This window comes from Podarcis liolepis (assembly GCF_965112155.1).
Source record: "Podarcis liolepis genome assembly, chromosome: 3".
NCBI lineage: Eukaryota > Metazoa > Chordata > Lepidosauria > Squamata > Lacertidae > Podarcis > Podarcis liolepis.
Genome location: NC_139557.1, coordinates 57,634,027 through 57,658,494, shown reverse-complemented (window position 1 = coordinate 57,658,494; position 24,468 = coordinate 57,634,027). Strand labels below are relative to the sequence as shown.

General features: G+C 41.7%; 1 protein-coding gene across 1 annotated transcript in view; it reads left to right on the top strand.

Annotated features, from left to right (window-relative positions):
• TRDN (triadin) overlaps positions 1-24,468 on the top strand; it is a 169,204-nt gene that overhangs the window by 48,710 nt on the left and 96,026 nt on the right. The window contains exons 7-13 of the mRNA XM_083497781.1: positions 695-754; positions 1,398-1,457; positions 3,963-4,058; positions 7,259-7,363; positions 11,206-11,271; positions 15,516-15,695; positions 21,373-21,432. Coding sequence (XP_083353907.1) covers positions 695-754; positions 1,398-1,457; positions 3,963-4,058; positions 7,259-7,363; positions 11,206-11,271; positions 15,516-15,695; positions 21,373-21,432 — 627 coding nt within the window. The remainder of the gene's footprint in view (positions 1-694; positions 755-1,397; positions 1,458-3,962; positions 4,059-7,258; positions 7,364-11,205; positions 11,272-15,515; positions 15,696-21,372; positions 21,433-24,468) is intronic.

The following is a 24,468-nucleotide window of genomic DNA, read 5'->3' as shown; positions in this document are numbered from 1 at the left end:
GTTTTCAGAGGTGGAGCTAGATGCTCCAGCACCCGGGGGTGGGGCTAGCTGCACGCATCCTAGGGGAGCTAGCTGCACACAGGGGCTAGCTGCCCGCCCACGACTCTCCCCCGACTCCTGAGCTGTCAGAACGAAGGGGGAAGACACCGGCAAAGCGGCGCAGCTCTGCCCTTGCCCCGAAAGCTGCGCTGCTTTGCTGGTGGTCTTCACCCTTCCTTTTGACAGCTCAGGAGTCGGGATAGGCTTGGGAGTCATGGGCGTGCAGCGTGCCGAATATCACCCACCCTCAGGATGACACCCGGGGCGAACTGCCCCCACCGCACCCCCTTTCTCCGCTACTGGCATTGTGGTGTGTGGATGCGCCAGTCAGAGCATTGGATTGGCTCTGAGGAGCATCTGTGCATCCGCTACCTTTCCCTTCCCTGTCCTAGTAAGTGGCTTTGCCACTTCCTTGTTAGCTTGACCCTACAGAGTGAACCGTTCCCCCCTGCCCCCATGGAATAAATACTGGATTTTGAAAACAGCAACACTATCAAGAACACTGTTGTGTCTAGGCAATATATATTCTTTTTCAATATTTCAAAAGTTTCATTTCTAAGCTAGGTAACTTTGATGTGTTTTTGACGTATTTTCTCCACTGCCTTCCTGCGACAATAGTATCTCTTTCAATAACTAAGTGATGTTTTGCTTCCAGAAATCCACATAGATAAGCCTGAAAAACCAGAGAAAACTGAGAAGAAGCCACCACCCAAAGGTAATAATTTCTATTTAAATTATTATGGGTATGTTCTGTATGTTTTCTTCCCTTTTTTCTGTTTCCAGTGAATTTCCGAGTGCAATTAAAGGTCCTGGATATTACCAATAAAGTTCTAAACTGGGCTTCAAGTAACCAGGCTACCTGGAGGTCCACCTCCTCTTCTGTGAATCTGCCCATCCTTTATGATAGGCAGTTGCACCCTTTGTGTGTGCAAGCTGAGTCAAGATTGGTTGCAACACGCAAAGGGGCTTTTTTATGCTGGTGCTCTGTATGTGGAGTTCTCAGTCTGTCCCCGTATTAGTTTGTTGGGACATCTTCCTCCTTCATTATGTTCTGCCAACATTTGAAAGCATTGTTGAATTATCCTGCTGCTTCATGTAGTGGTTGTGTTTTTCTGCGTTTTACTTTTTGTGGCCATTTTCACTATCTTCATGATTTGTATTTTAATGAGTGGATCAGTGTTACATTTATATTTGCAAACCTCTTTGAGCAGCATCTTTGTGTATGGAAAAAAGTAGGGTATACAAAATAAGAATGGTAATAATTTCAAATATTTGGTGCACTAGCTAACTGGCACTGTTGTTTTTCCAATGTACTTTTAAAATTGCTTTCCAGGAACTAACTGGTGTTTTGCTTCCAGAAATCCAACCAGACAAGCCTGTAAAGCATGAGAAAATTGAAAAGAAGCCTCCACCCAAAGGTGATGATTTCTATGTATTTTATTCCAAGTGTGTTCTGTTTGTAAGAATGTGCAGAACTCCTCAGAAACAGTTGAAAACACACAAATATCTGCTCTGGGAGTGAAAAGCCTTACCCACCAATCAATAGGTTCAGTTCAGTGGGGGCTCGGCCAGATGAGCTGACCCTAATGGATATTAGACTGCACTCTAAGCCCATTCAGCTCAGTCATATGACTTGCTAACCCAGCACTAAGTGCCTGTTAGCTTCATTGGCTGGCCAGGAATCTGTGCTTTAATTTTTATGCTCGAAAAGCAAATCTCTAGGCCCTGTAGAACCAGATATATGAGGCAAAATTCATAGGTGCTAATCTTCATTGCAGGCACTTGTGTTCATAAGGCATTGGAGAGCACTGGAAAATATCTCGCCTCTTTCACTCTCCTGTGAAGACAGAAGCAGCTGCAGTGAGAACACAGAGTGACCTTTCGCTGTGTTGCTGAGCAGTCTTTTGGAGGCTGGAACTAAAAACTTGCCATGGGCAAATATAAATAAACAAATATCAGGCTGGCTTAAAATCAACCATGGTGCAAACCAAAACGGAAACATTTACTGTGACGCAGAGGACCAATTCCAAAAGCATTCATTTTGCACTTATACTGACCAGTAACATTTACACAATTTGCCGTTAAAAATGTTTCAAAAAGAATTACGCAGCATCGAGGTCTCCTTGGTGCAACCAATTAGCTGGGTAAACAGAGGGGGATGTGGATAAGTGCAGAATGTATTGGCATGATGAGCAAATCTCTTTTCCTGCCACCAAATATAGGATAAGGGATTGTTCTAATTAGGTTGCCATGCCTGCCTGGTTAGCCTTGGCAGCATCCTCACAGCACAATATGCTAATCTTGGATTGTAGGACAACAGTGACCACCACTTCCTCATAAGGACGCAGAAAGAGCTGTGTCTGAAGGCTATGCACTTATCTGAGAATGGCAGGTGCTGCCAAAATAGGAGACTTCAAATTTTAGGGATGATTAAACATTTTGACATCGCTTGGATTGGTGATATGGAATATTCTCTGGGGCAAGGCTATGGAAGCACGCCGGGGCTTCAGCATGACTTTCAAAATAAAGAATGTCAGTGGTTCTCAACCTTTCACCCACTACCACTCACTAGATTCAATGTCCCTGAAGCCACAAGTAACAAAAATTAGGATGTTAAAGTGGCACTTCAGAGCCCAGAACAGGCAGTTGTTAAGGAGCGCTTGGAGTGGGCAAATGAGTGCTATGGTTGTTGTATTCAGGCTTGAAGGATGGAACTAGGAGAAGGCCCATGGAGTAGAGTGTGTCATGCTGGGTTAGTGGTGGTATAAATGCTCTTAGGTAATGGCTTGGAGATACGGCAGAGGATGTAAATGATGGATTGTGATGGGGTGAGTTTTGGAAGCTCCTGCAGGCAAAGGAAGAAAGCTTCTCAAAAAAAGAATCATCCTTTTTTATTTAAGGACCTTTCTTCCTTTGTTGCCATTACAGTGCCCCCTCCATTGTTTTCTTTCCGGAAACTCCACACACATTCTTATTGTCTCATTATAAATTGATGGTGCGTTGTTATTATTCTCCGAGGAACTAAATCTAGGATCTGGGAGTTTATTCTCAGGGCAGGGTGAGAATAATGCAACAACTGTCCTCTGCTGTCTGCCAGAAGCTTTTGCAAGAAGGAAGAAAAGGCTGCCTAAAATCCCAAATTCATCTGACTCATCCCTCACCAGTCATTCTCTTGTGATAAGGAATATTGCTTAAGTTCGGGGAAAGTTATTTTTATCAGGAAAGTCTTGCTTTCCCCTACTGAGGGAGCATTTTTCCATGTAGTTTCTAAGGATTTTTAAATGTCTTTAATGCAGAAACGGGGAACAGCAGCAATACCAGTGTAAGCTGGCAGCTGTCTGTGGGTGTTAATTCTGTGTGGCAGGCCATGAGCTAGCAGTGTTTGAAAATGCAGATTTCCCTGAAGAGATACACTTACTAAAGAAGCATTGTTGCTAATTCACCATCTTGAAGCTAAACTAATTTCTAAAGACAACCACCACCACCAATACAGAATAGGTTAGACTTATAAAACACACAAGGGCAACCTACTTCCTGTGGCCCTCACAGACCTTTCTTTGGGCCTGGTTGTGGGTTGCCCAGCTGTCCCACAACATGCACCTCAAGATGGCAATCACATTCTCCTCAGCCAGCCAAACGACTGTCAGTGTTCAGACACCAACTAGAGAACTCTTCAGCTCCTCCCAACACCAATTGGCTGAGGAGGCACATGGTGGCATCATAAGGTGGAATTCACCTCACCATTCTTATCAGTAGAAGCTCTGCACACAGATTTACACTTGTACAATAATGCTCCCCCCTTCTTCTTATGTCCATCACCCTTGAAATTGGCTTGGGTGAGAGTTAGGAGAAACCCTGGAACAGCATGCATGGAAAGGAGAGGGGCAATTGTTTCATCTGGCTGCAATTTCTATTATTTCTAGCAATTCCCAAAGAGAGACCTGAGAAGCCAGAGAAAGCTAAGAAACCTGAAAAGCCAGAGAAAGTAGAAAAACCTGAAAAAAGAGAGATCTCTAAAGGTAAGTGGTTAGTTGAGGGACATAGCTGCAGTGCATATGTGCCCCTGTACTTCTGCACAGGAGAAAGTATTGTGAGTGAGCAAAATGGTCCCTCTTCAGATGGCAATGGGTGTGGCTTCAAAATGTGGTAAGCCAGTCTTGCTGTGCTTGGTGGTCCTCCTGTTCATTTTGCTGAGTGGGGCCCTGGATGCCTGAGCCAGAGTCTTGCCCTGTGGGCACCAATGATGATAATGTGATGACCTTAACCACAGGAACACAGCTGCTATAAATAAAAGACTGCTATGACCCAAATTCCAACACAGTGAGCTGGTTCACACAACATGAGAAGCCAAACTATGACTTTCTGCGAATGTGCAGGCTCTTGGAGAAGAGCTCACAGTTGCTTTGCTCACTGGCAGAGGAAGAGGAGTGCGGGGGGAGTGCACCGCCTCCAGCAGCACGATCCCGGTAGGGTGCCATCGTGGCTGCCCCACCCACCCACACTGGGCGCCATGCCCCCGCAGGTTGTGTGCCACACCCCCAGGACACCCGCCAGCCCCACCTCTGCCTGCTATCCGCCCCCCCAGTTCCGGAGCATGAAGGTCCCCCACTGGCTTTGCTCCTTCCTGGTATTTATTACTCCTGTGTTGAGCTAAGCTAAAGTTCACTTTAGCATGTTATCTGAATCTAAGCATGTGGTTACACACTCTCCTTGCTAATCACATACTGCACCCAAAATTCATTCCTGACTACAACTTGTGGTTAGCAAGGAAAGAGCTCAGCATGTCAACCGAATCTGTGCTTGTGGTTAGCAAGCTTAAGCATGAGCCTAGGTTTGGACAACACACTAGACCTAGCCTTGGCCTAGCTCAACATGCCACAGGGTTAAAAAAAGACTGGAGAAAGGAGGTGTGAGCTCCCTTCTGGGCACCCACATGTGTGTGCCCCTCTGGCATGGCCTGGTCTGGTTTATCATGTCTTGTAATTAAGGCCAATGAGAAAGTGTTTTAGTCTTTCTCGGCCAATGTGCCAGAGAGTGCAGTTCTTCACTGTGCCAGTGGCACCAATGAGATTCCTCTGTGAAAGCCACATTATTGTGTACTTTCATTTGACTCAGCAGAGAGGAAGCAATATCTGGTTTTAATTTCCAGTCAAGTGAAGTGCTTAAGAAGCGGGTGTAAAAACAATAACCAGAATAAAATTGGAGGGTAATTAGCTGCCTCCACAAACATCCGTCATTTGCTTGGTTTGAACAAGCGCTCACATTCCTGCATGCTCTGAAACAATCATACTGTTAATCAAGGCCAGAGATGGAGTCGGCCCTCCTCTCTTGCTTTTGCTTTGATGTGAAAATAACACACCCCGAGCTAGCCTTTTTTAATGTGGTATAGTTGGACAAAGCAGTTTTGTATCAACTTGCTATTCTCTTAAAGTCCTAGACTCCAGCAAAGCCACTCACTGATAATAGTTTTCATTGAAAATGGCATGCTATTTTTCACCACCATAATGGCACAGTGTACAGGATCATTCATTAATGAAAACACTTATTGACATTTTGAACTGCTTCCCTGAATCAGGATCTGGCTGAAATTGATTTAAGTCATTTGAGACTATGTCTACTACTGTGCCGCTCCCCCTCCCCCGCCCTCATTCCACTTGCTTTTCAAGCATCTACCCTAGGCTTCCAGCACTCCACAGCAAGCAGGCGAAATAAACCTCTTATTCTGAAAGAGTGAGTAGGGAGGGATATATAAATAAGCAAAATATAGATTTTTACCTAAAGCTCCATCTCTTGCAATTATCTGCTGCAGACCTTGATACCTAAATCCTAGTGATGTCAGTGTGGTCAGCCCCATTCTAATTCACAAAGGTTGCTGGCCAACAAACCCTTTTTGCTTTCCTGCTTAGACAATTGAAAATGAAAATGGGAACAACTCTTGGGGTAGAGTGTGACTCTCAATCTCAGGGTTGTGGGTTTGAGCCCCACATTGGGCAAAAGATTCCTGCATTGCTGGGAGTTGGACTAGACGACCCTCATGGTCTTCTCCAACACTATAAGTCTATGATTCTTTTCAAGCTTATAAAATCTTCCCTGACTGGTCATTTGGACTATATCTTTACTTGCTAAAGGTAGCCAGACTGGGAAATACATAAATGCCCATTTTCCCTGAAAGCACTGGACCCAGGTTTAGGACATTTCCGCCATTTTTAGAGATGATTTGTTATTGTTACTGCATAGTAGCAAAAGCTCAAATGACATTCTTATGCAAGAGGTTCGAGGCCGAAATAGACATGATACTAAATGTGCAAATGCATTTAATGTGTTTTTTTATTTCAAGACAATAACTGTGGTGGTGGGTTGCAAGGCCATGAACATGGGACACGGGGAAGCGGGGTAATCTTCCACCCACAATATGGTCCTGATGAAAATGCCTCCCCTGACGGACATAAGGACACAAGAAGAGCCAAAGGCCCATTTAGTCCAGCATCCTCTTCTCACAGAGGTCAACCTGATGCCTAGAGGGAGCCATATGCAGAACCTGAGCGCAGCACTCTCTCCTGATAATCCTGGGAGGGACGTATATGTTGGCACTCATGGGAGCTTTCCTCCTGTGCTTAAATAGTGGTGTGTGTGTGTGTGTGTGTGTGTGTGTGTGTGTGTGTGTGTTCCTCAAGACCATGACGCTGCGTCTGTTTTGGCCCTCAGCCAGTTTTTCTTGGCACTCTTAGCACCCACACCTGCCAGTTTTATATTATGGGGTTTATATGTGTGTGTTTTAGTAGCTTAGCAATTTGTGTGTGTGTGTGTGTGTGTGGATATACTTTAAAAATTAAAACTAGCTGTCAGTAGTTAATTTTGTCAGGAAAATAGATACTGGAAGCCAGTGCGTTGTGAAAAAATAGCAATGATAATTATCTTTTCCCAAATTAAACAAACAAACAAACAAACAGCAGGTCAACCAGTAATAGACAGGAGATAGGAACAAATTCCCCTATGCTTTGCTGCTGTGCCGTAGCCATTCATTTAAATGGGATTCCCTCAGCAAGCATGCCAGAGTTTCATTGAAATAAAGGGAAGGTAAAAGGCAGCAGTTCCGGGGGGGTGGGGGTGGGATGCTATCTGTCCTCAGCTTAGTCTGAAAGCCCCATTGTGCTATGGTGCCATTTGACCAAGATGCCATTTTTATATCTTGTACGTAAATATGCTTGTCCTTTTGTAGTGATACACAAAGAAAAGCCCGAAAGACATGAAAAGCCCGAAAAGAAAGAAAAGCCTGACAGGAGCGGCAAACCTGAACGACCTGAAAAAGTGGGGAAAGCCAAAGGTAATCACTGCTTTTCATGAATTCTATAAAGAGCAACTCAAGAGTTCTGACTCATATAATAAACCACCAGGGATATGGAGAGATGATGCCCTACTTCGAGAGGGAGCTCAACATTTGCCGGGGGGCAGAGGGGGCCCAGTTATGATCCACTAAAGGGCCTGTCTCTTGAATTGGTAGGCAAACCTATCATGTTGTCCCCTGGGAAGAGAAATACTGTTGTGAGTTTGGAGGGTCAGAGAGTTAGGCTGTATGTCTGCCTGAGACCCACCTACAGTGGTGCCTCGCAAGACGAAATTAATCCATTCCGCGAGTTTCTTCGTCTTGCGGTTTTTTCGTCTTGCGAAGCACGGCTATTAGCGGCTTAGCGGCTATTAACGGCTTAGCGGCTTAGCGGCTATTAACGGCTTAGCAACTTAGCGGCTTTAAGAAAAAGGAAACAAACTCGCAAGAACTCGCAAGACATTTCGTCTTGCGAAGCAAGCCCATAGGGAAATTCGTCTTGCGGAACGACTTAAAAAACGGAAAACTCTTTCATCTTGCGCGTTTTCCGTCTTGCGAGGCATTCGTCTTGCGAGGTACCACTGTAATTCCTGGATCCAGCAACGATTCAATTGTTGGAACAGCCAGGCCATACATAGGAGTAGTAGTCCCCTACGTATGGCTCATTAGGGTAGCAACAGAAGTGGCTTTGTGCCAGAGGGCACCTGGCTGTTGGTGAGAAGGAAAAAGGCATGTGTGTGAGCTAAAAACTAGAAATAGGCTTCAGGCAGAAGACAGAGAGTGAGAGCCATGCCTGGTTTCTGCTGGAATCCAAAGCTATGACTATGGGGGAAGCAAGACCTTCTTGGGGTGTTAATGCTGCGAGCCCCTCCATAGTAGGCTCAGGTTGTATATCTGTGTAAAAAAACACATTTCTGATGACACCACAGTCTTTGCTGTCCCTCATTCTGAGGAAACCAGACCTTGAGTAAGTGCCTGGGATCCCTGGAATTTCACACTGTTGGGAAATTGGGGAGGAGTGAAACAATACCATTGTGTGACACTCTAGCCAGGGCAAAACTCAAGACATTTTGCTGCCTGGGGAAAAGCATAAGTTGGTGCCTCTTCCCATTCCACGAACAAAAGTCAACGGAACTATATTTATTTTTACATTTACATCTTCCCTTTCCTCGAAGGAGGTCAACATGGCATGCATGCTTCTTCCCCTTCCCAATTTTATCCTCACAACTATCCGGTGAGGTAGGTTAGACCGAGAGATAGAGACTGGCCCAAGGTCACCCCCTGAACTTCTTGGCTGAACAAGGATTTGAACCCTGGTCTCTCAGATCCTAGTCCAACATTCTAATCAATAAAAATAATAACAATAATTTTATCATTTGTACCCTGCCCATCTGACTGGACTGCTGACTGACACCTACTGAATGATCTATGAGTTCTACCTCATTAGCTTTATGCAAACTTCCTTTCCTCCTGAGGCCTCCCGACCCTGTATACTCCAGGGATCAGCAAACTTTTTCAGCAGGGGGCCAGTCCACTGTCCCTTGGACCTTGTGGGGGGGGCGGACTATATTTTTTTTTTGGGGGGGAGAGAATGAACGAATTCCTATGCCCCACACATAACCAAGAGATGCATTTTAAATACAGTGGTGCCTCGCAAGACGAAAAGAATCTGTTCTGTGATTCTCTTCGTCTAGCGGTTTTTTCGTCTTGCGAAGCAAGCCCATTGCCGGATTACCGGATTAGCGCTATTAGCGGCTTTTAGCAGCTTATCAGCTTATCGGATCAGCTGATAAGCGGCTTAGCGGCTTAGAAAAAGGGGGGGAGGAAAAAAACCCCGCAGGAACTCGCAAGACATTTTCGTCTTGCAAAGCAAGCCCATAGGAGATTCGTTTTGCAAAGCACCTCCAAAACGGAAAACTCTTTCATCTAGCGAGTTTTCCGTCTTGCGAGGCATTCGTCTTGCGGGGCACCACTGTAAGAGGACACATTCTACTCATGTCAAAACACGCTGATTCCCAGACCGTCCACAGGCTGGATTTAGAAGGTGATTGGGCCGGATCCGGCCCCCGGGCCTTAGTTTGCCTATCCATGCTCCAAAGTGTGCTACGAGGCTGCTGAACAGGGACACTTCTCCTATCAGCTGGGAACAGGATTTGCTGTAGCTGTAAATCTCATTTGTATGAATGACTGTTGATGGTGGCGAACCTTCTCGGGTGGCTCCCTATTCCATATGGGGATTGAGCCACAATGCTGCTTTTCGTAGGAAGCTAACACATTTAGCTGCAAAGGAGTACAGACTTTTTTGCAGTTTTCACATTTAAAAATTCATATGTGCAAAGCCTAAAACTCTATCTGATTAGTTTCAAGCTTTCAAAATTATGGGAAGGCCAGTGAGGTGAAAACATATATATGAAACACTGGTTTTAATTAAATAAGATAATGAGCCAGCCTGGTTGCAACAGTGGCAGTAGATGGGGAGGGGGGATATGCTAATTAATTTAGTGATTGCCGGATTGTTTATAGATAAGTGTTATGTAAAATGTTAACTGCCTTATTCTTTAGGGACTCGAGTAACAAATTACAAGTTTTCAATGCATGTTCACACTGTCAATCATTTTTAGGTGCATGGCTTCACAGGCATACCTCACATTGGCTCAGAAAAGTAAAAGCACTTTTATCTGCATATAGCTAGAATTGTATCTTATTGACCAAAGGCCCGATGCACCAAGAGTGCTTCCTGGACAAGCGCCATTCATTGGAATGAATGGGAACTATGACAGAGAATGAACTGAGCTGATTCCTCAGCTTCAGATCTCCATCTGGAAAATGGAAATGATGATGAAGTTATTCCCATGAGTATTTTCAAGATTCATGGGAAGGGAAATCATACCTGTTGTAAGATTCAGGTGGGGTAACTTGTCTAATGTTATGTTAACTGATTCCACAATCATGGGGTATCCGTTATATGACTATTCCATGAAATTGTCATGAAAACACAGTGTTCTCCCAGGCACAGAATCCACTCGTGCTCTACTTCCAAGGTTGATGGATGATAATTAAAGAAAAACTAATTACATTGTATTTGCCTGAAAAGGAAATGACTTGCTTAAGGCAAGTGGACATGTGGTATTTGCAGGAGCACTTACGGTCATTTTTCATTTTAGCTTATCGAATTTAAACTTTCCTTCCAGCATAATCATGTTTCAGTATTTGCAGTGGCCAGTTGGGGTTAAAGTTCATACCCTGCAGGGAATGAGATTATCGATTGACAAAACAGCTATTGTCTGAAATAACTTCAATGGATAAACCAGGGTTTAAAAGGATTTCCAGTTCTCATTATCAGTGTCTGTGTGGCACAGGCATATGTGATAATCCATATTTATGTTGTGTTGAGCTTTAATTTCTGGTTGTTTCAAATAACCCTCTCTGCTGAAAAGAAGTTCAAATGTATGACTGCAGTCAAACAGAGGTGTAAAGATGAGCTGTAGCTGAGCCTATATACTTAGTTTAAATTCTGAAATCTCTCTCCTTGGAGAGATTTCAGGTTAGATTGCAATCACGGAATCCACACCCCCAATGCCCTCCTGAACAGCTGATTGGTGGGATTTGGTTTGTTTGTTTGTTTGTTTGTTTGTTTTTAAAAGTATGTGAATGCATCCCTGGCTGTTTGCCATTGCATAGAGTGTATAACATAGACCAAACTACACATGTGGATTTTCATAGGTGATATGTAAAATGTAAATAGTATTGTACCCAATTAAATTAGAGTAGACCCACTGAAACAAATGGATTTCAGCTGCTATTTTTTGTATAAGTGCTGTATCGTGTCTGTTCCTTCTTAGAACCCCCCAAAGAGAAACCTGCAAAGGAAGAAAAGCCTAAAAAGAAAGCACCGCTTCCCCCAAAAGGTAATGCTCATTATATTTCATGGAGAAGTGGCTCTACCATGAGGCACAGTGAAAACAGCCTACATCAGGCAGCAAATTTTGGGTGTCATTAACTGTGGCAGAATGGAAGGCAAGGAGGCTTGGTCCGTGGTGCCAATTCATGTGCAACTTCCCAGTAGTTGTCATTTTGTTCACCAGTGGCTGCCATTTTGTATTTTCTGCCCATCATGAATTTAACACTTTTGGTTTGGTGTACTTAGTGTTGTGCTTTGATGAAGAACTATTAATCCCTTCATTACTCACATTTCTCTATTATGATCAAATGTCCTGGGGGCACCTTAAAGCGTAACAAATTTGTTTTGCAATAACCTTCCCTGGGCTTGTGTTCATTTTAGAGCAGCTGCATGACATTTGTCCATAGCTCACCATCAGCCACCCACACACCCAGTACTAATACATAGCATATCCATTTCATGAAGTGCTTCTTCTTAGGGAAACACAGGGAATATCCAGAGGTTTCTGGTAATATCCTGTGGGTATTGTATAAGAGGTGGTGGTTGTCCTTTCCCTTACCTTACCCCTCCAAAATTGGTTCCAGGGACGTGTTTCTTTCTTCTTCTTCTTTTATAAAATATTTATTAAAGTTTCAAAAAAAGGAATTACATAAAAACAAAAAACACAAGAATAAAAGACAAAAATAAAAATACAAGAAAAATACAAAATAAGTACACTTACAGAAAAAAGATAAAAAAGGAAAAATAAAAAATCAACCTTTCCATATCTTACATTCATATCCTTGTTTCCCTGACCTCCTCATACCTCCCTTTTTTTGTATTCCAATTCAATTAATTAATTCAGCAATTTCTTTCCAGGGACGTGTTTCTAACAAAGCTTTTCTACCTGTGTATCAGTTATCTATTTTGTGAGGATCAGGATGTTTTTGGGGTTGTTTACCATCTCTTTGTTTGTGACTTTCATAGCATCTAAAAATAGGCGTTCATTTTCCCTCTTTTATTTACTGCACCAACTTTTTCATTCCAGCAGATTATGTGTGTTTCTGTCACTGACAGTTTCACTTCTTTCTACAGCAAGGCGAGGAAAGATGCCTGGATAAGATGCTTCTATCTCAAAATTACCACACACATTCTAGGGTAGTGGGCTGTGAGGAGGAGGAGGACGATTTCTATTCTTCATTTTTCTGTTCTATTTTAAAATTTACTTTGAAAGAAGAAAAGCTTTAGGTTTTTCTCATCAATCTAATTTTCTTCCAGCCTTTATATGTATGATTGGTAAAGTTTGTGATGGACAAAACCCCCTTACAAATAGGATAAAATTATTTATTTAAGTTTGCAGCCCCTTTTCGTAATTTCCTGGGAGTAAGGGTGGGGGAGTTCACATTTTAACAAGAATCTACTAGTTTGCACTTCCCAAAACAATACACAAACTGAAACACAGCTGTCCTTCAAAACTTGTGCTTGCAATCTAGTTCTCTTGTAGAAAAATGGATATATTAAAAGAAAATGCACATCAAAATGCACATGTGAGTGAAAATTGCATATAAAATTAGGAGAATTCTGCACCTAAATGCTGATGGTTGTCCATTCTGATGAATTTACTTGGGACTTTTCACAGGTGTGTTTTTGTAGCAGGGGAGCACAAACCTTTGTGTAAATTTAAGGGAACTTAAGATGGGTGAGAGAGAAACTGTCCATCTCTACCTGGGAATTGTTCCAACTGAACAGTGAGACTTAGTCTGAGTAGATGTGTCTAGAATTATGTTCTGGAGAATCAGTCCTGGAGGTTGCAAAAGCACGCAACGAAGTACCCCTTTCCAAGAAGGCCCTGCAAAACTTACCGCTGGGCATCAGAGCAACCAGCTTTTCCAGGAGTAGAGATTGACCCAAGAGAACACCTAGATTCAAAATAAGTTCTGATGGTAATACTTCCATTTCATCCAGAACATGCATGCTAACTCCCTCCAAGGCCTATGCATTCTCCACTGGCATTACTTCTCCTTTCTCTAAATTCAGCTCTAGGTTATTCGCCCTCACACCCTTGCATAGCTGTCAATGTTTCCCCCTTTTTAAGGGAAATTCCCTTATTCCGAATAGGATTCCTTGCAAGAAAAGGGAAAAGTTGACAGCTATGCACCCTTGACCACCATTTCCACACACAGGTTTTAGGATAGAGGCAAAGGCTCCAACATCCTAAGTTAATTAGATATGGTGATACCTAGCCTCCTTCAAAGCTCCATCACCCTCTAGTGATGAGTGAATTCCCCTCAGCTTGATTCATAAATGGGTCACCAATTTGAGAATATTTGAAAAATAGAATATTATCAACTCATGATGTCTCCTGCACTGTATGACATGGTTTTACGTTTTATTACATTTTGTTCAAGTTTTGGGTGCAAAATGCTTCTCAAAGAGGGATAAGCAAATATCTCAAAAGGAGATTTTTAAGGCTTTTGGTGACTATTGGCGAAGCCCAGAAAACTCCAGAGCCTTAGAGGATAGGAAGAAACGGTGGAGTCGGTGAGCTTATTTGACCTAGCTCTGAGAAACTCTTCAGCCAAATCATAGCATTTATTTTCCAGAGTCTTTTCTATTCGTTCTCTCTTGCTCTCTAGCCTACATTTCCTTGACCTTTTCAGATAATGGTGGGGCCCAAGCTATTTTCTTAGAGACCTCGGTGTTAAATGGAATTTAAATGTATGTTCCGCTTCTGATGAAGTGTATGAGAAAACAACTTACCTTTGCTCATGCAATAGAACTCCACATCATCTGTAATTTGCACTGGTGCTATGCTGAAAATATCTCCCCACTATTTTTTGACCATTCTCCAGCAATTCACAGAGGGAAAATGCAATCAAAATTTATTAAAGGGGACAGGAAAATTTCAGATGAATTCTCATGGGTGGGATGCATGTTTATTTGCGTGTGTTTTCACTTACCTTAGTTGCAGAGTGGCCAAAAGTTGTTGGTTTTTAGTGCCCTTTCTCCAGTTCTACAAATCATCTCTGGCGGTCTGCACTGTTCAGCCTTCCTGAGTGCCCCCATTTCTTGATAATCCTGTGCTTTCCATTATGCAAAGGAAGGTGGATAGGGTGCCAGCTGTGTGTCTGATATTTTTTAAAAATTGCAGTCTTCTTTGCTTTTAAAGAAATCAGTGCAGAAAGATTTATTTTTTTAAAATATGAAATCAGCAAGTACACTTATCTCAGGCACTCAGAAGCCATCTCCCCAGCTTCCTATGCTTTGATTAAAGCTCGAAGAAGAATTTTTCCCTATGTGGCTTCTTCAGACCAGGAGGAAAAACACACACCACCCACAGCCGCCTTACAATGATGAGGTGAGCTCAACCCCACATGCCCCCAAATTGTAAACTGCCCTAAGAAAGAGGCAGGAAAAATGGAAACTCCTTTTGCACAGGAAAAAGGGTTTTGAGAAATTGGAGGAAAGGTTTCAGCACAGCACTAATTTGCATTTGCCATGTGCTCTGAGCTACTGTTGAATATAATGCAACGTGAAAAGCTGAACATGATAATAATGTAGTTGAAACCCCATAAGAAAAATAAATATGTCCTGTGTAATGCTCCTGGAATTGCTAGTGGAAATAGGATTTTTAAAAAGCTATTGTTATTGCAAAAGTTATGCCACAGTCATTTAAATCTGATTCCTATAAAATATAGCTTAATTTTAACAGCAGTTTTGAAAAATGATAAGACATCACTTTTGCATTTAAAAGGAAACTAATTGTGAACTGATTCATTGTCAGTTTTATAAGTACATGTCTGCGTGCACCAAAATCCCTGATGAAGTTTAGATAGAATTAGCTTTCAAAAAACAAACAAGAAATCAATATATCTATAGACATGGGTCTCCCAGTATGTGTCGATTACTTTTTCCCTTTCAAAAGTAAGTTAATATGCTTGTCTTTATAGCAACTGGGGGGGGGGGTAGTCTAAAAAATAATAATTCAGTAACAGAATAGGTGGAACCTGAAAAAGAAAAAAGGAGGGGAAGTTGCTCCGAAAGATATTTCCTTTCCTTATTCTTCAATATGTCCAGGAGTTTGTTGAGAATAATTAAAATTCTTTGGAGACTATTTTTCTTTTCTTTTAATACAAATGACAACATGCAATTCATAAAATCAACGGTAAACTATAAAGCAGCATGGACAGTAAGAGCTACTAAAAATACATTTCCTGCAGGTACAAAAAATTATATTGACTTTTTACATATATATATATATATAATCTACAGACAAGAAGAGCATAAAGGTTGAAGACAAGGCTAAGAAGGATGTGAAGGAAAGAAAACCAGAACCCAAGGCACCCGAAAAAGTGAAGCATAAGGAAACCAAAGCAGAGGTAGTTGCACCTGCCAAAGCCAAAGCAAAGGAAGAGACAGCACTGGTGGTTACAGAAAAGTCTGAGAAGAAAGGTAAACAATGCTAGCAGACAGCAGCAGAGGACCTCTGAAGTGCATGGGTAAAGAAATCCAGACAGTGAATTAAAAGTAGTCCATATACATACATGTACTCCTAAAAAAAGAGAGAGTTACCCCTAATGAATGAAAATAATGTTAAGAATGCATTGGATTCTAGCACATCTAAAATGAAAATGAAACCAAAATGCCTGGGAAGGCTAATGTGTTGCTCCTCTAACCAATGATTCTTTCTGTAATCCACATGTTTCTTTAAGGAACACATCTTCCATTCCTAAGGGTTTCCCAATATAAGACCAAAGAGCTGAAAGGCTTTAGTCTTAGCTGAAAGAAGGAGCTATGTCATCAGTCCATCTATATAATATTCCACTCTCTTAAGATCTGTGGGTCTCCTTGCTCCTCCTGAATTGTTTCGCCAGCATGAGTGGCAGACATCTCCTTGACTCCCCTATGAGGAAAGGTTATGGCATTTGAAGCTTTTTAGTTTAGAGAAAAGGCGAATAAGTGGGGAGATGACAAAGGTCAACAAAACTGATGTAGAGAAAGTTGGGTAAGAGGTTTTTCTCTATCTCTCCTAATACTAGAAGTCAGGGACATCCAAGGAAGCTGAATATTGGAAGATTCAGGACGGGATAAAATAGAGTTGAACTATGAAATTTGCTCTCACAAGAGGTAGTGATCTCCACTAACTAGGATGGCTTTAAAAGAGGATTAGACAAATTCATGGGGCATGGGGCTATCAGTGACTGCTAGTCCCAGTGGCTATGTTCTAGCTCTGCTGTTAGAGGCAGTGTGTGCCTCGGAATGCCAGACAGTGGGAAGCTCAAATGGGGAGAGTTCTGTTTCACTCAAGGATTCTGCTTGCATATTTCCCCATGGGTGTCTGGTGTGTTATGCTAAACTAGATGGGCCATTGGCCTGAACCAGCAAGGCTCTTCTCATGTTGCTGTGTAGGTGCTATAGAGAGACCGTACAGTAATCAGGAGAGTTGGAGGAATTAGAAACCTTTCAGCAGAGAGAGGGCCTCCCTCATAAACCAGAACAAAAGGGGAACAGAACATGGCTGTTCTAGGTCCCTTTGCGACACCACCAATTAGGAAGCCAGCCTCCTTTACTTTTGGTCTAATATGAAACAAGTTTAAAAATGTGTCTCTGGTGAGTGGGCATTCCCTGAGTTTAAGAGGGCTAAAATGCTAAAATCAGCATCAAAGACAAGGGTCCCTGCTCTAGCCATTCTCCCCTCTTGTACAGAATGTTTTGTTTTTTGAATGGTTGCCGGATGCAGTACACTAGCTTCCCTACAGCTTCCACTTTCTGCCTTGCTCTTCTGTACACTGTGACTTCTCTCTCAGGTTAGCCTCTCTTGCCAGCTGCAGCCACATGCAACTTCACTGGCCAGTTCCAGCCAGACCACCCATTCCATTCCTTAACTCCTGTTCAGGATGCCAGCCGGCCAGCCATGCCCTTTCAAGATTCTCCATTCCATTCCCTCTTCCCACCAGTTTTGGTGTCATCCCACTGAGAAAGTTCAATCCTCATTAAGCAGTTTTCGGTGCGGCTACTTAGTTTTTTCCTAAATATATTCTGTGCTTCTGCAGACTTTAGGATCTCCTCAAATTTTCAATCCTTCCTCTGATGCATGGATATTACTGTTTTGGCTGCATAGGGATTCACACTCAAAGAATGAGGTGCTATTAATATATTGGATTAATATATGTTTCAAAGCATTGAAAATTCCCCACTAGGCTTCTGTCTGTGCTTTTTGTGTCCTTCTCAAGCGTCTGTCTTTAGTGAACGTCTTTTATATGTGCAGCTAGGCATCCTGGCCTCTGTGATTTGTAAGCTGTTGCAGTTTCCATGTCATTGAAGAACTAAAAAATAATTGCTCAAAAATAATGGCAAAGCATGGCGTGTAGGCTCCTGCAATCTTGAATTGTCCTTTCCTTAGAAATTTATCAGCATGACTAGTTGTGAAAAGATAACAGGTATACATGAGAATAAAATTTGCACAGCACTTATAAAAATTGTTCTGTTTACCGTAGTGTAGAGCACAAAACAAATACCAGCAGGTTTCAGGTTTGGGCATTTGTTAAACCCTTAGCTTTTCAGTTGCATATTTCTTCCTAGGATTTAATTGAATCAAGGATATTTACATCCACAAGATGCATTTGCTTAACATGAATCTTTAGCTGTGGCATGAGGAAAACATTGCAAAATGTTGCTTTATTTGAAATATTTTGCACTATCTTATTGACTCTCCATAGCCCATCCCACCCCCAGCCTGTCTTTTTCTTAGATACTTCATATAGAAATGTGGAGGCACAAGTCCAGTGCTCATACCAAAAAAGCTAGTGGGCTCTGAGCTTGAGTACCTGTAATTTGTACTGGTTTGAGTCATGGCTAGATGGGGCTATGAATATGACAGGTCATCTGAGCCTACTGCTCTCTGTCATGGCTTAATGTGCCTTCAGAGGTGTAGGGCACCAAGGCTCAGTTAACCCCAAGACTAGATTATTGCAACGTGCTCTGTGTGAGGCTCCAGCCAGTGCAAAATGCTGTGGCTTAGATGCACAGTCTTCACCCACCAGAAGCCATGCATTTAGTATTATGGGTCCAATTTTATGGAACTCGTTTCCACCTGAGGTCAAACAGGATCTCTCCCTACTGAATTTGTGGTGCCTACAGAATACTTCTTAAAAAAACAACAATCTAGCAGGGATTTTAACTGATGTTTGTTTTTGTAGTTTTAACTGAGGTTTACTTTTTTTGTATTGTATCCTTGTAAGCCACTTAGAGGTTATTGCAGTTAAGTGTTATTTAAAACTTCTAGCATATTTGTAAAGCTAAGGTGGATCCAGTATGGTTTCAAATTGGATAAGGGACCACGTGCTGAGATTTCCTGCATTTCAAGGGGTTTGACTGAACCTCAGGGTCCTTTCCAACTCTACAAATCTATTATTATTTATAAAATTAATTAAATACGAGGGTGTCTGTCGACTCCTCTGGCATTCCTTCTGTGTTCAGAAGGAATGAGCAAATGCATTTGTGCTGCAATCCTACACACAGTTACTTGAAAGTCCCATTGGACTTAATGGGGCTTCCATAGCAGGCATGTATATGTATTTTCAATCTAAGACTTAATGTTTGTCAAAACATTGGGATTCCCACTCCCCCCCCCCCCAGTCACTTTCATGTCATTTAGACTGTGTGCTTAAATATTAGAAATCACCCCATGCTTCTGATTCACAATTTTCATTCATTTTAATGCTGTGTCAGAAAACTGCTAGTGCAAAATAATCCTTACTGATTGCAAATGTTGTGGTAGTTTTCCAAAACAGAATCCACATACAGATATAGTATCAATTCTGGACCCACTGTAAAGTGTATACGATTTACTGCTATTCCTTACATCCTGTGGAAGAAGAGGAGGTACTGCAAATTGGAGCTGGAAATCTCAGTCATGATGTGAGCAATCAGAAGTGCAGAGTGTAAATATTTTAAATAAAATAAATGTTGCAGATGCATTAGTGCATGCAAAATACAAACAGGCCTGCACCAGCCCTTTGCCACAATGTGTGCAACTTCTCTTTGGTTTGTTTATTTATTATTATTTGAACATGCAGAGTCCCCCCCCCCATCTTCAAACAAATCAGTGATACTAAAGGCAGTGGTTTTACACATCGCTATTCCAGATTAGTATCACAGGAGGTGATCCACAAAGCTTTACTTATGCTGTCTGAAGCTCAATTCTATGTTGTGGGATTGGTGCAGAAGTAGTACTTAATGGAAATTCCTTCTGGAACTGTGATAGCTCAGAAAGATAAACTTGACCTAAATTCTTTAGTTAAGCATCCAGAATTCTCCATCTCTTGAGTACAGTTGTTTACTTATTTTGTAGCACCTGCAGATTTTTTATTTTTTAAAAAATACAGGGCTGGATGCAGGCATAACTAAATCTGCATCCAACCCATATTGTTTTATTGAATGAAAAATGAAAATGAGCTAGAATCAGTAATATATCGTTTCTGTTACATGAATTTATCATGCGGTTAATTTTCTGTCATCTCTGAACGCTTAATTCTTAGTGGCTTGCATAACTTAGCTTAGAAAATATATAACTGGATCACAAATTCTGCCTAAGGGGAAGCTGCTAGCTCTAGCAGAGGAGGAAACTGAAACTATTCTGAAATGGTCAGTTGCAAACCCTGCTGACAGTCAAATGGTCATTACTGATTCCCAAACTGTCACCTATCACTGCTAGATAAATGAATCAGACCATTGACAGGAGCGTTATGGTAGCACATGAAGCCTTGGGTCCACTGATGCGAGGGCAAAATTCATCTAAGACTTCAGGGCAGGCAGGCTGGCTGGCTAGCTTTCTGAACAAATACTTTCAGATTACTGCATCCTTTCCCACTCCCATCCCACCTCCCTGCTGTATCAGTAAGTTCTTATTCTTTGATACATGCATACTCATTGATGAATCTCTGTGTGTTTTGTAGAATGAAAATGATGGTGTGCCTGATGTTCTGCATTGGCCTGCATATTTATTTACTTATTTAAAATATATACTGGAAATGGCCAGGTCTCTTCTTCAGCTCAGTGAAAATAACCCAGCGTATGAGTATCAGGCAACGATGGCATGTAACACACAATAATGTGACATTCTTAACACATCGTCCTGCATTGGAGCATGCATTTGTGTATATGAAGCTGTATGTAAAACATGAGAGGCACAGTCCACAGAATGTCATGGTCCAGTTTATAATGTGAGCAAATGCCAGCACAGGGCTCTGTCTGGCTTTCTACATTGACTAGAGAGAGAGAGAGAACAATATTATATGTTTGCATAGCCCAAGTCATTAGTTAATGAAATAAAAAAAGTTGCTTATAGTAACATAAATCACAATGTAAGAAGTTTGAGGAACGATCCTTAACCCGTCCCATGGATATTTCAAAATAGGCCATTTTTATTTCCCTTAGAGCATGGGCCTTCCTCAGCCCAAGGGCCACATTCCATACTGGGCAACCTTCAGAGGGCCACATGCCACTGGTGGGTGGGGCAACAGATGTGACTATGTACCGTAGATTATTGCCTAGCCACATAGAAAGTCAGAGGTTCCATACATACATCTCTCCATCCAGGCAAACAGAAGAGGCATTGTGACAGTTCAGTGACATGTGCTAGCCAGGCAGGAGAACTGGAGAAGGGTGTGCTGCAGGGGCAGTAAGGAGTGTGACCTGGTGAGAACCTCTAGAGCCAGATAAATAGTGAGCAGCATTTGTTCCCTGGGCCAGAAGTCCCCTGCCTTAATAGCCTGGCTGTGGTGGGGTCTTCCAAACTAGTAGCACCCCCAGTGTGTAAGAATATCTGCCTGTATTTGAGGTTTGCATCTGAAATCTAGTCCTGGCAGCTACATGATTAGATGCAATGAGCTATCAGGGGATCATTGTGCAGAGAGCCAGAAGGCATTTCCTGTGGCAGCTCACTTTTTTAAAAAAAGAGGAACAGAAACATGAATTTCACCACCTGTTTGGTTACTGATTACTTTGAGCAGGAGATGAAAAACTGGCAAAGGTTTTGTTTTAGTGCTAAGCTCTCTCTTTAGTGCTTGATTTGAAAAAGACCTGTAAACTGTGTCTTATTACTCTCCCCCCCTTTCTGTTCTGCTAGATCAATATGCATTCTGTCGTTATATGATTGACATGTTTTCGCACGGGGATTTGTATACAGGTACTTGAACTGAACTCTATCATTGCACTCTCTGTTTCGCGGAGAGCTTCTGCTTTGTTGTGCTCCTGGAATGTGTGTGCTTTTTTCATTTGTTAAAAGCGGAAATGAAGCCTGTGCAAAGAGAGTTTAAATAAAGCATATCAACTAATGGCTATATTATTAAAGCTTCTAATACTCTTTTCTATAATTGCATGCATTGAGATTAATGGTGATTTAAAAGGTGACGCCAGTGGAAACCTAAGAATTAAACCATTTGCCTTAACCATCAATTGGCGTGGAATTTATATCTTTTGCATGCATTTATGCCATAGAAAGGATGGGATAGATGTGTAAAGTTAAGAGTGGCTTTGGTTTAAAGTTCTTTATGTCATCTTCAAAAGTGTAAAGAAAATGAGAAAGCCCACCACATTTAAGCTTATTCCTTTTGTTACATGCAGATGTTAAACGTTCATATGAAACACATCTGTTAAAAATTTAGAATGGGATCTCCAGCACAATGAGTATATTCATCATATGTCACTCCAGTGTTCACTGCTGTTAATTTGTGAAGGTTGCTGGTTAAGATGGTTTTGCATGCTGGAGCTGTCAGTGAACTTAAAGCCTTATGGTACCTGAGGGTATCAGTTCCATCAGGCATCAGCTTTGAACATGTGCATAGGGTATGTATCAATGAATGAACCGTATTCTGTGATGAGCTTACCACCAGAATGAATGGTGAAGAAAGAACCTGCCTTTTTGCCCATGTGAAACATAAATAATCTTTAGACAAAACACCCATTTATGAGATTCTGATGTTTGAGCCATGACCACTTATAAAGAAGGTATGCCCCTTCGCTGAATATGTTCTAGGAAACTGTCCAAAGAAAAATTTTGCAAGAAAATTATGGAAGAAACTTGAAAACAACTCAGATCCTCTATATAATAAATGTAGTAGTTAGAGGTAAAACAGTTGCTATTCATGATCCAGGAGCAGCACAGCTACTTGTCTCATTGATTTCAATTGCACCTTTGAATGTCTGTTCCACAGAAAGCTGGCCAAACTGAACAATCCTGTGCATGCTTGCTCAGAAGTAAGTCCCATTATGTTTCATGGGGCTGGCTCCCAGGCACATAGGATTGAAGCCAAAAATGTCAGTGCCAGATGTCTAAAGTGAGACTCCTAAATCTTGGCAAAAATCAAGCGACTTGTTCCACCATATCAGGACCCAGATACTACTACTTCCACCATTATGGTAGATTCTTCCATTTATTTTTGCTAGCTTATTCTTACCAAGTTAACAGTAATTAATGCCTCCTAAATATATTGCTTTTGTACTATGGGCATTTCACAGTTCTTCATGCTGTGTAAAAACTGAACTTAAAGAAGATAAATAAATTCCTTCTAGTGATTTATCCAAGACTGCACAAGCTGATTTGCACACATGCAACAGGACTTCCATTTCCTTTCCTCCCCTAACCCTATGTATCCATTTTGGGGGTTGGGGGGGGCTGGAGAGGAAGTTCTGTTGCACATACAGAAGGATACAACCTAGTGTTTTGTTTTCCACTGTCTTGTTCTTTTATATCCCCCCCAAAGTATAAGGTAGCATACAACAAATTTATAAAAGTGCAAATAGATAACTAAATAAGGTATAATAAAGGATACCAATATATTAACAGAATTCTGAAAATGTGAAATACAGTGGTGCCTCGCAAGACGAAAAGAATTCGTTCCGTGAGTCTTTTCGTCTTGCGATGTTTTTCGTCTTGCGAAGCACAGTCTGTCGCAACTGCGCCTCTTCAAGCGGCTTTAAAAAAAAAGCGCAAGACGTTTTCGTCTTGCGAAGCAAGCCCATGGGGAAATTGGTCTAGCAAAGCAACGCAAAACCGAAAAACCCTTTCGTCTAGCGAGTTTTTCGTCTTGTGAGGCATTCGTCTTGCCACTGTACCCCAACAATACAGTCAAGCCCAGATAAATTACTCTAAAAATATGCTAAACGCATCAATTAGCTTTTGCATTTTCTCATGGGAGGTATTAAGACATCTTATTTTGCTATACAACTTTTTTTGACCTGCAAGACATTGTCATACAAGATTTCCTCCCACCACCACACTTCCAAATGACACAAAGACTCACTTGCATTCAGAAGACTACTCTCCTCTTACCTATGTAAAACATTCAGCATCTTATTCAGCACTGGGGGAAGTGGTGGTGGTGGTTTGAAAGACGAGTCTTACAATATCATCTCAGAATCTCTTATCAAATACCCATTAACTTACCATTCCTCCTTTGTGGAGAGTAAAAGAATGTCCGATATGAGTAATGCCATCCAATGGTCCTCTGCTGTCTTTGAGAGGAACTACACAACAAGGTAATGTTGATGTTTTCTCTTCAGGAAGCTATCTATTTCCCTTTTCAGGTAAGGAAGCATGCTACTCTGATATAGCTCATATCTGAGACTGCACAAAAGCTACAATGGAGAAAAGAAAACAGGATTGTTCACCTGTAATCATTATTTTGTTTCCTGTGTAGTCACATCATGGTCTCCTTCCCGCTCCTAGGGCCTTGTTGAATTCCTGCCTGTCATGCACACAAAACCAACAAGGAAAAATATGGTTCCCTTACAACAAATGTATATATGTGTACATTTTACATGTGCCCTTGTTTGCTTCTAAAAGAAACATTTCATTGAGCGTTCTTTTTTCATATGACCTTAAAAATATCCATGGTGATTCAGTTCCTAGTAATCTGAGTTGCTGCCTGCCATGGGAGAGTGTTGCTGACTTTGATTACTTGCAGTCAGTGTAAATGAATAGGCTCAAGGCTGCACTTAAATTCTTCCATGTTAAGCTACTGCCTGGCTCAGTTAGACATGGGTTATAAAAGGTGCTTCTATGGCATGTGAGAGATCTGTGAAGAGACTGTAAGTTAAAACTGATGTTTCCTACAGGTTTACCGTAATTCACTTGGGGTGAAGGGGGGGCGGACTTTGCCTAAATGTTTCATCCACTTACGTGAAAACAAAAAAAGGGCTTATAGCTGCTTTTAGATTTCTT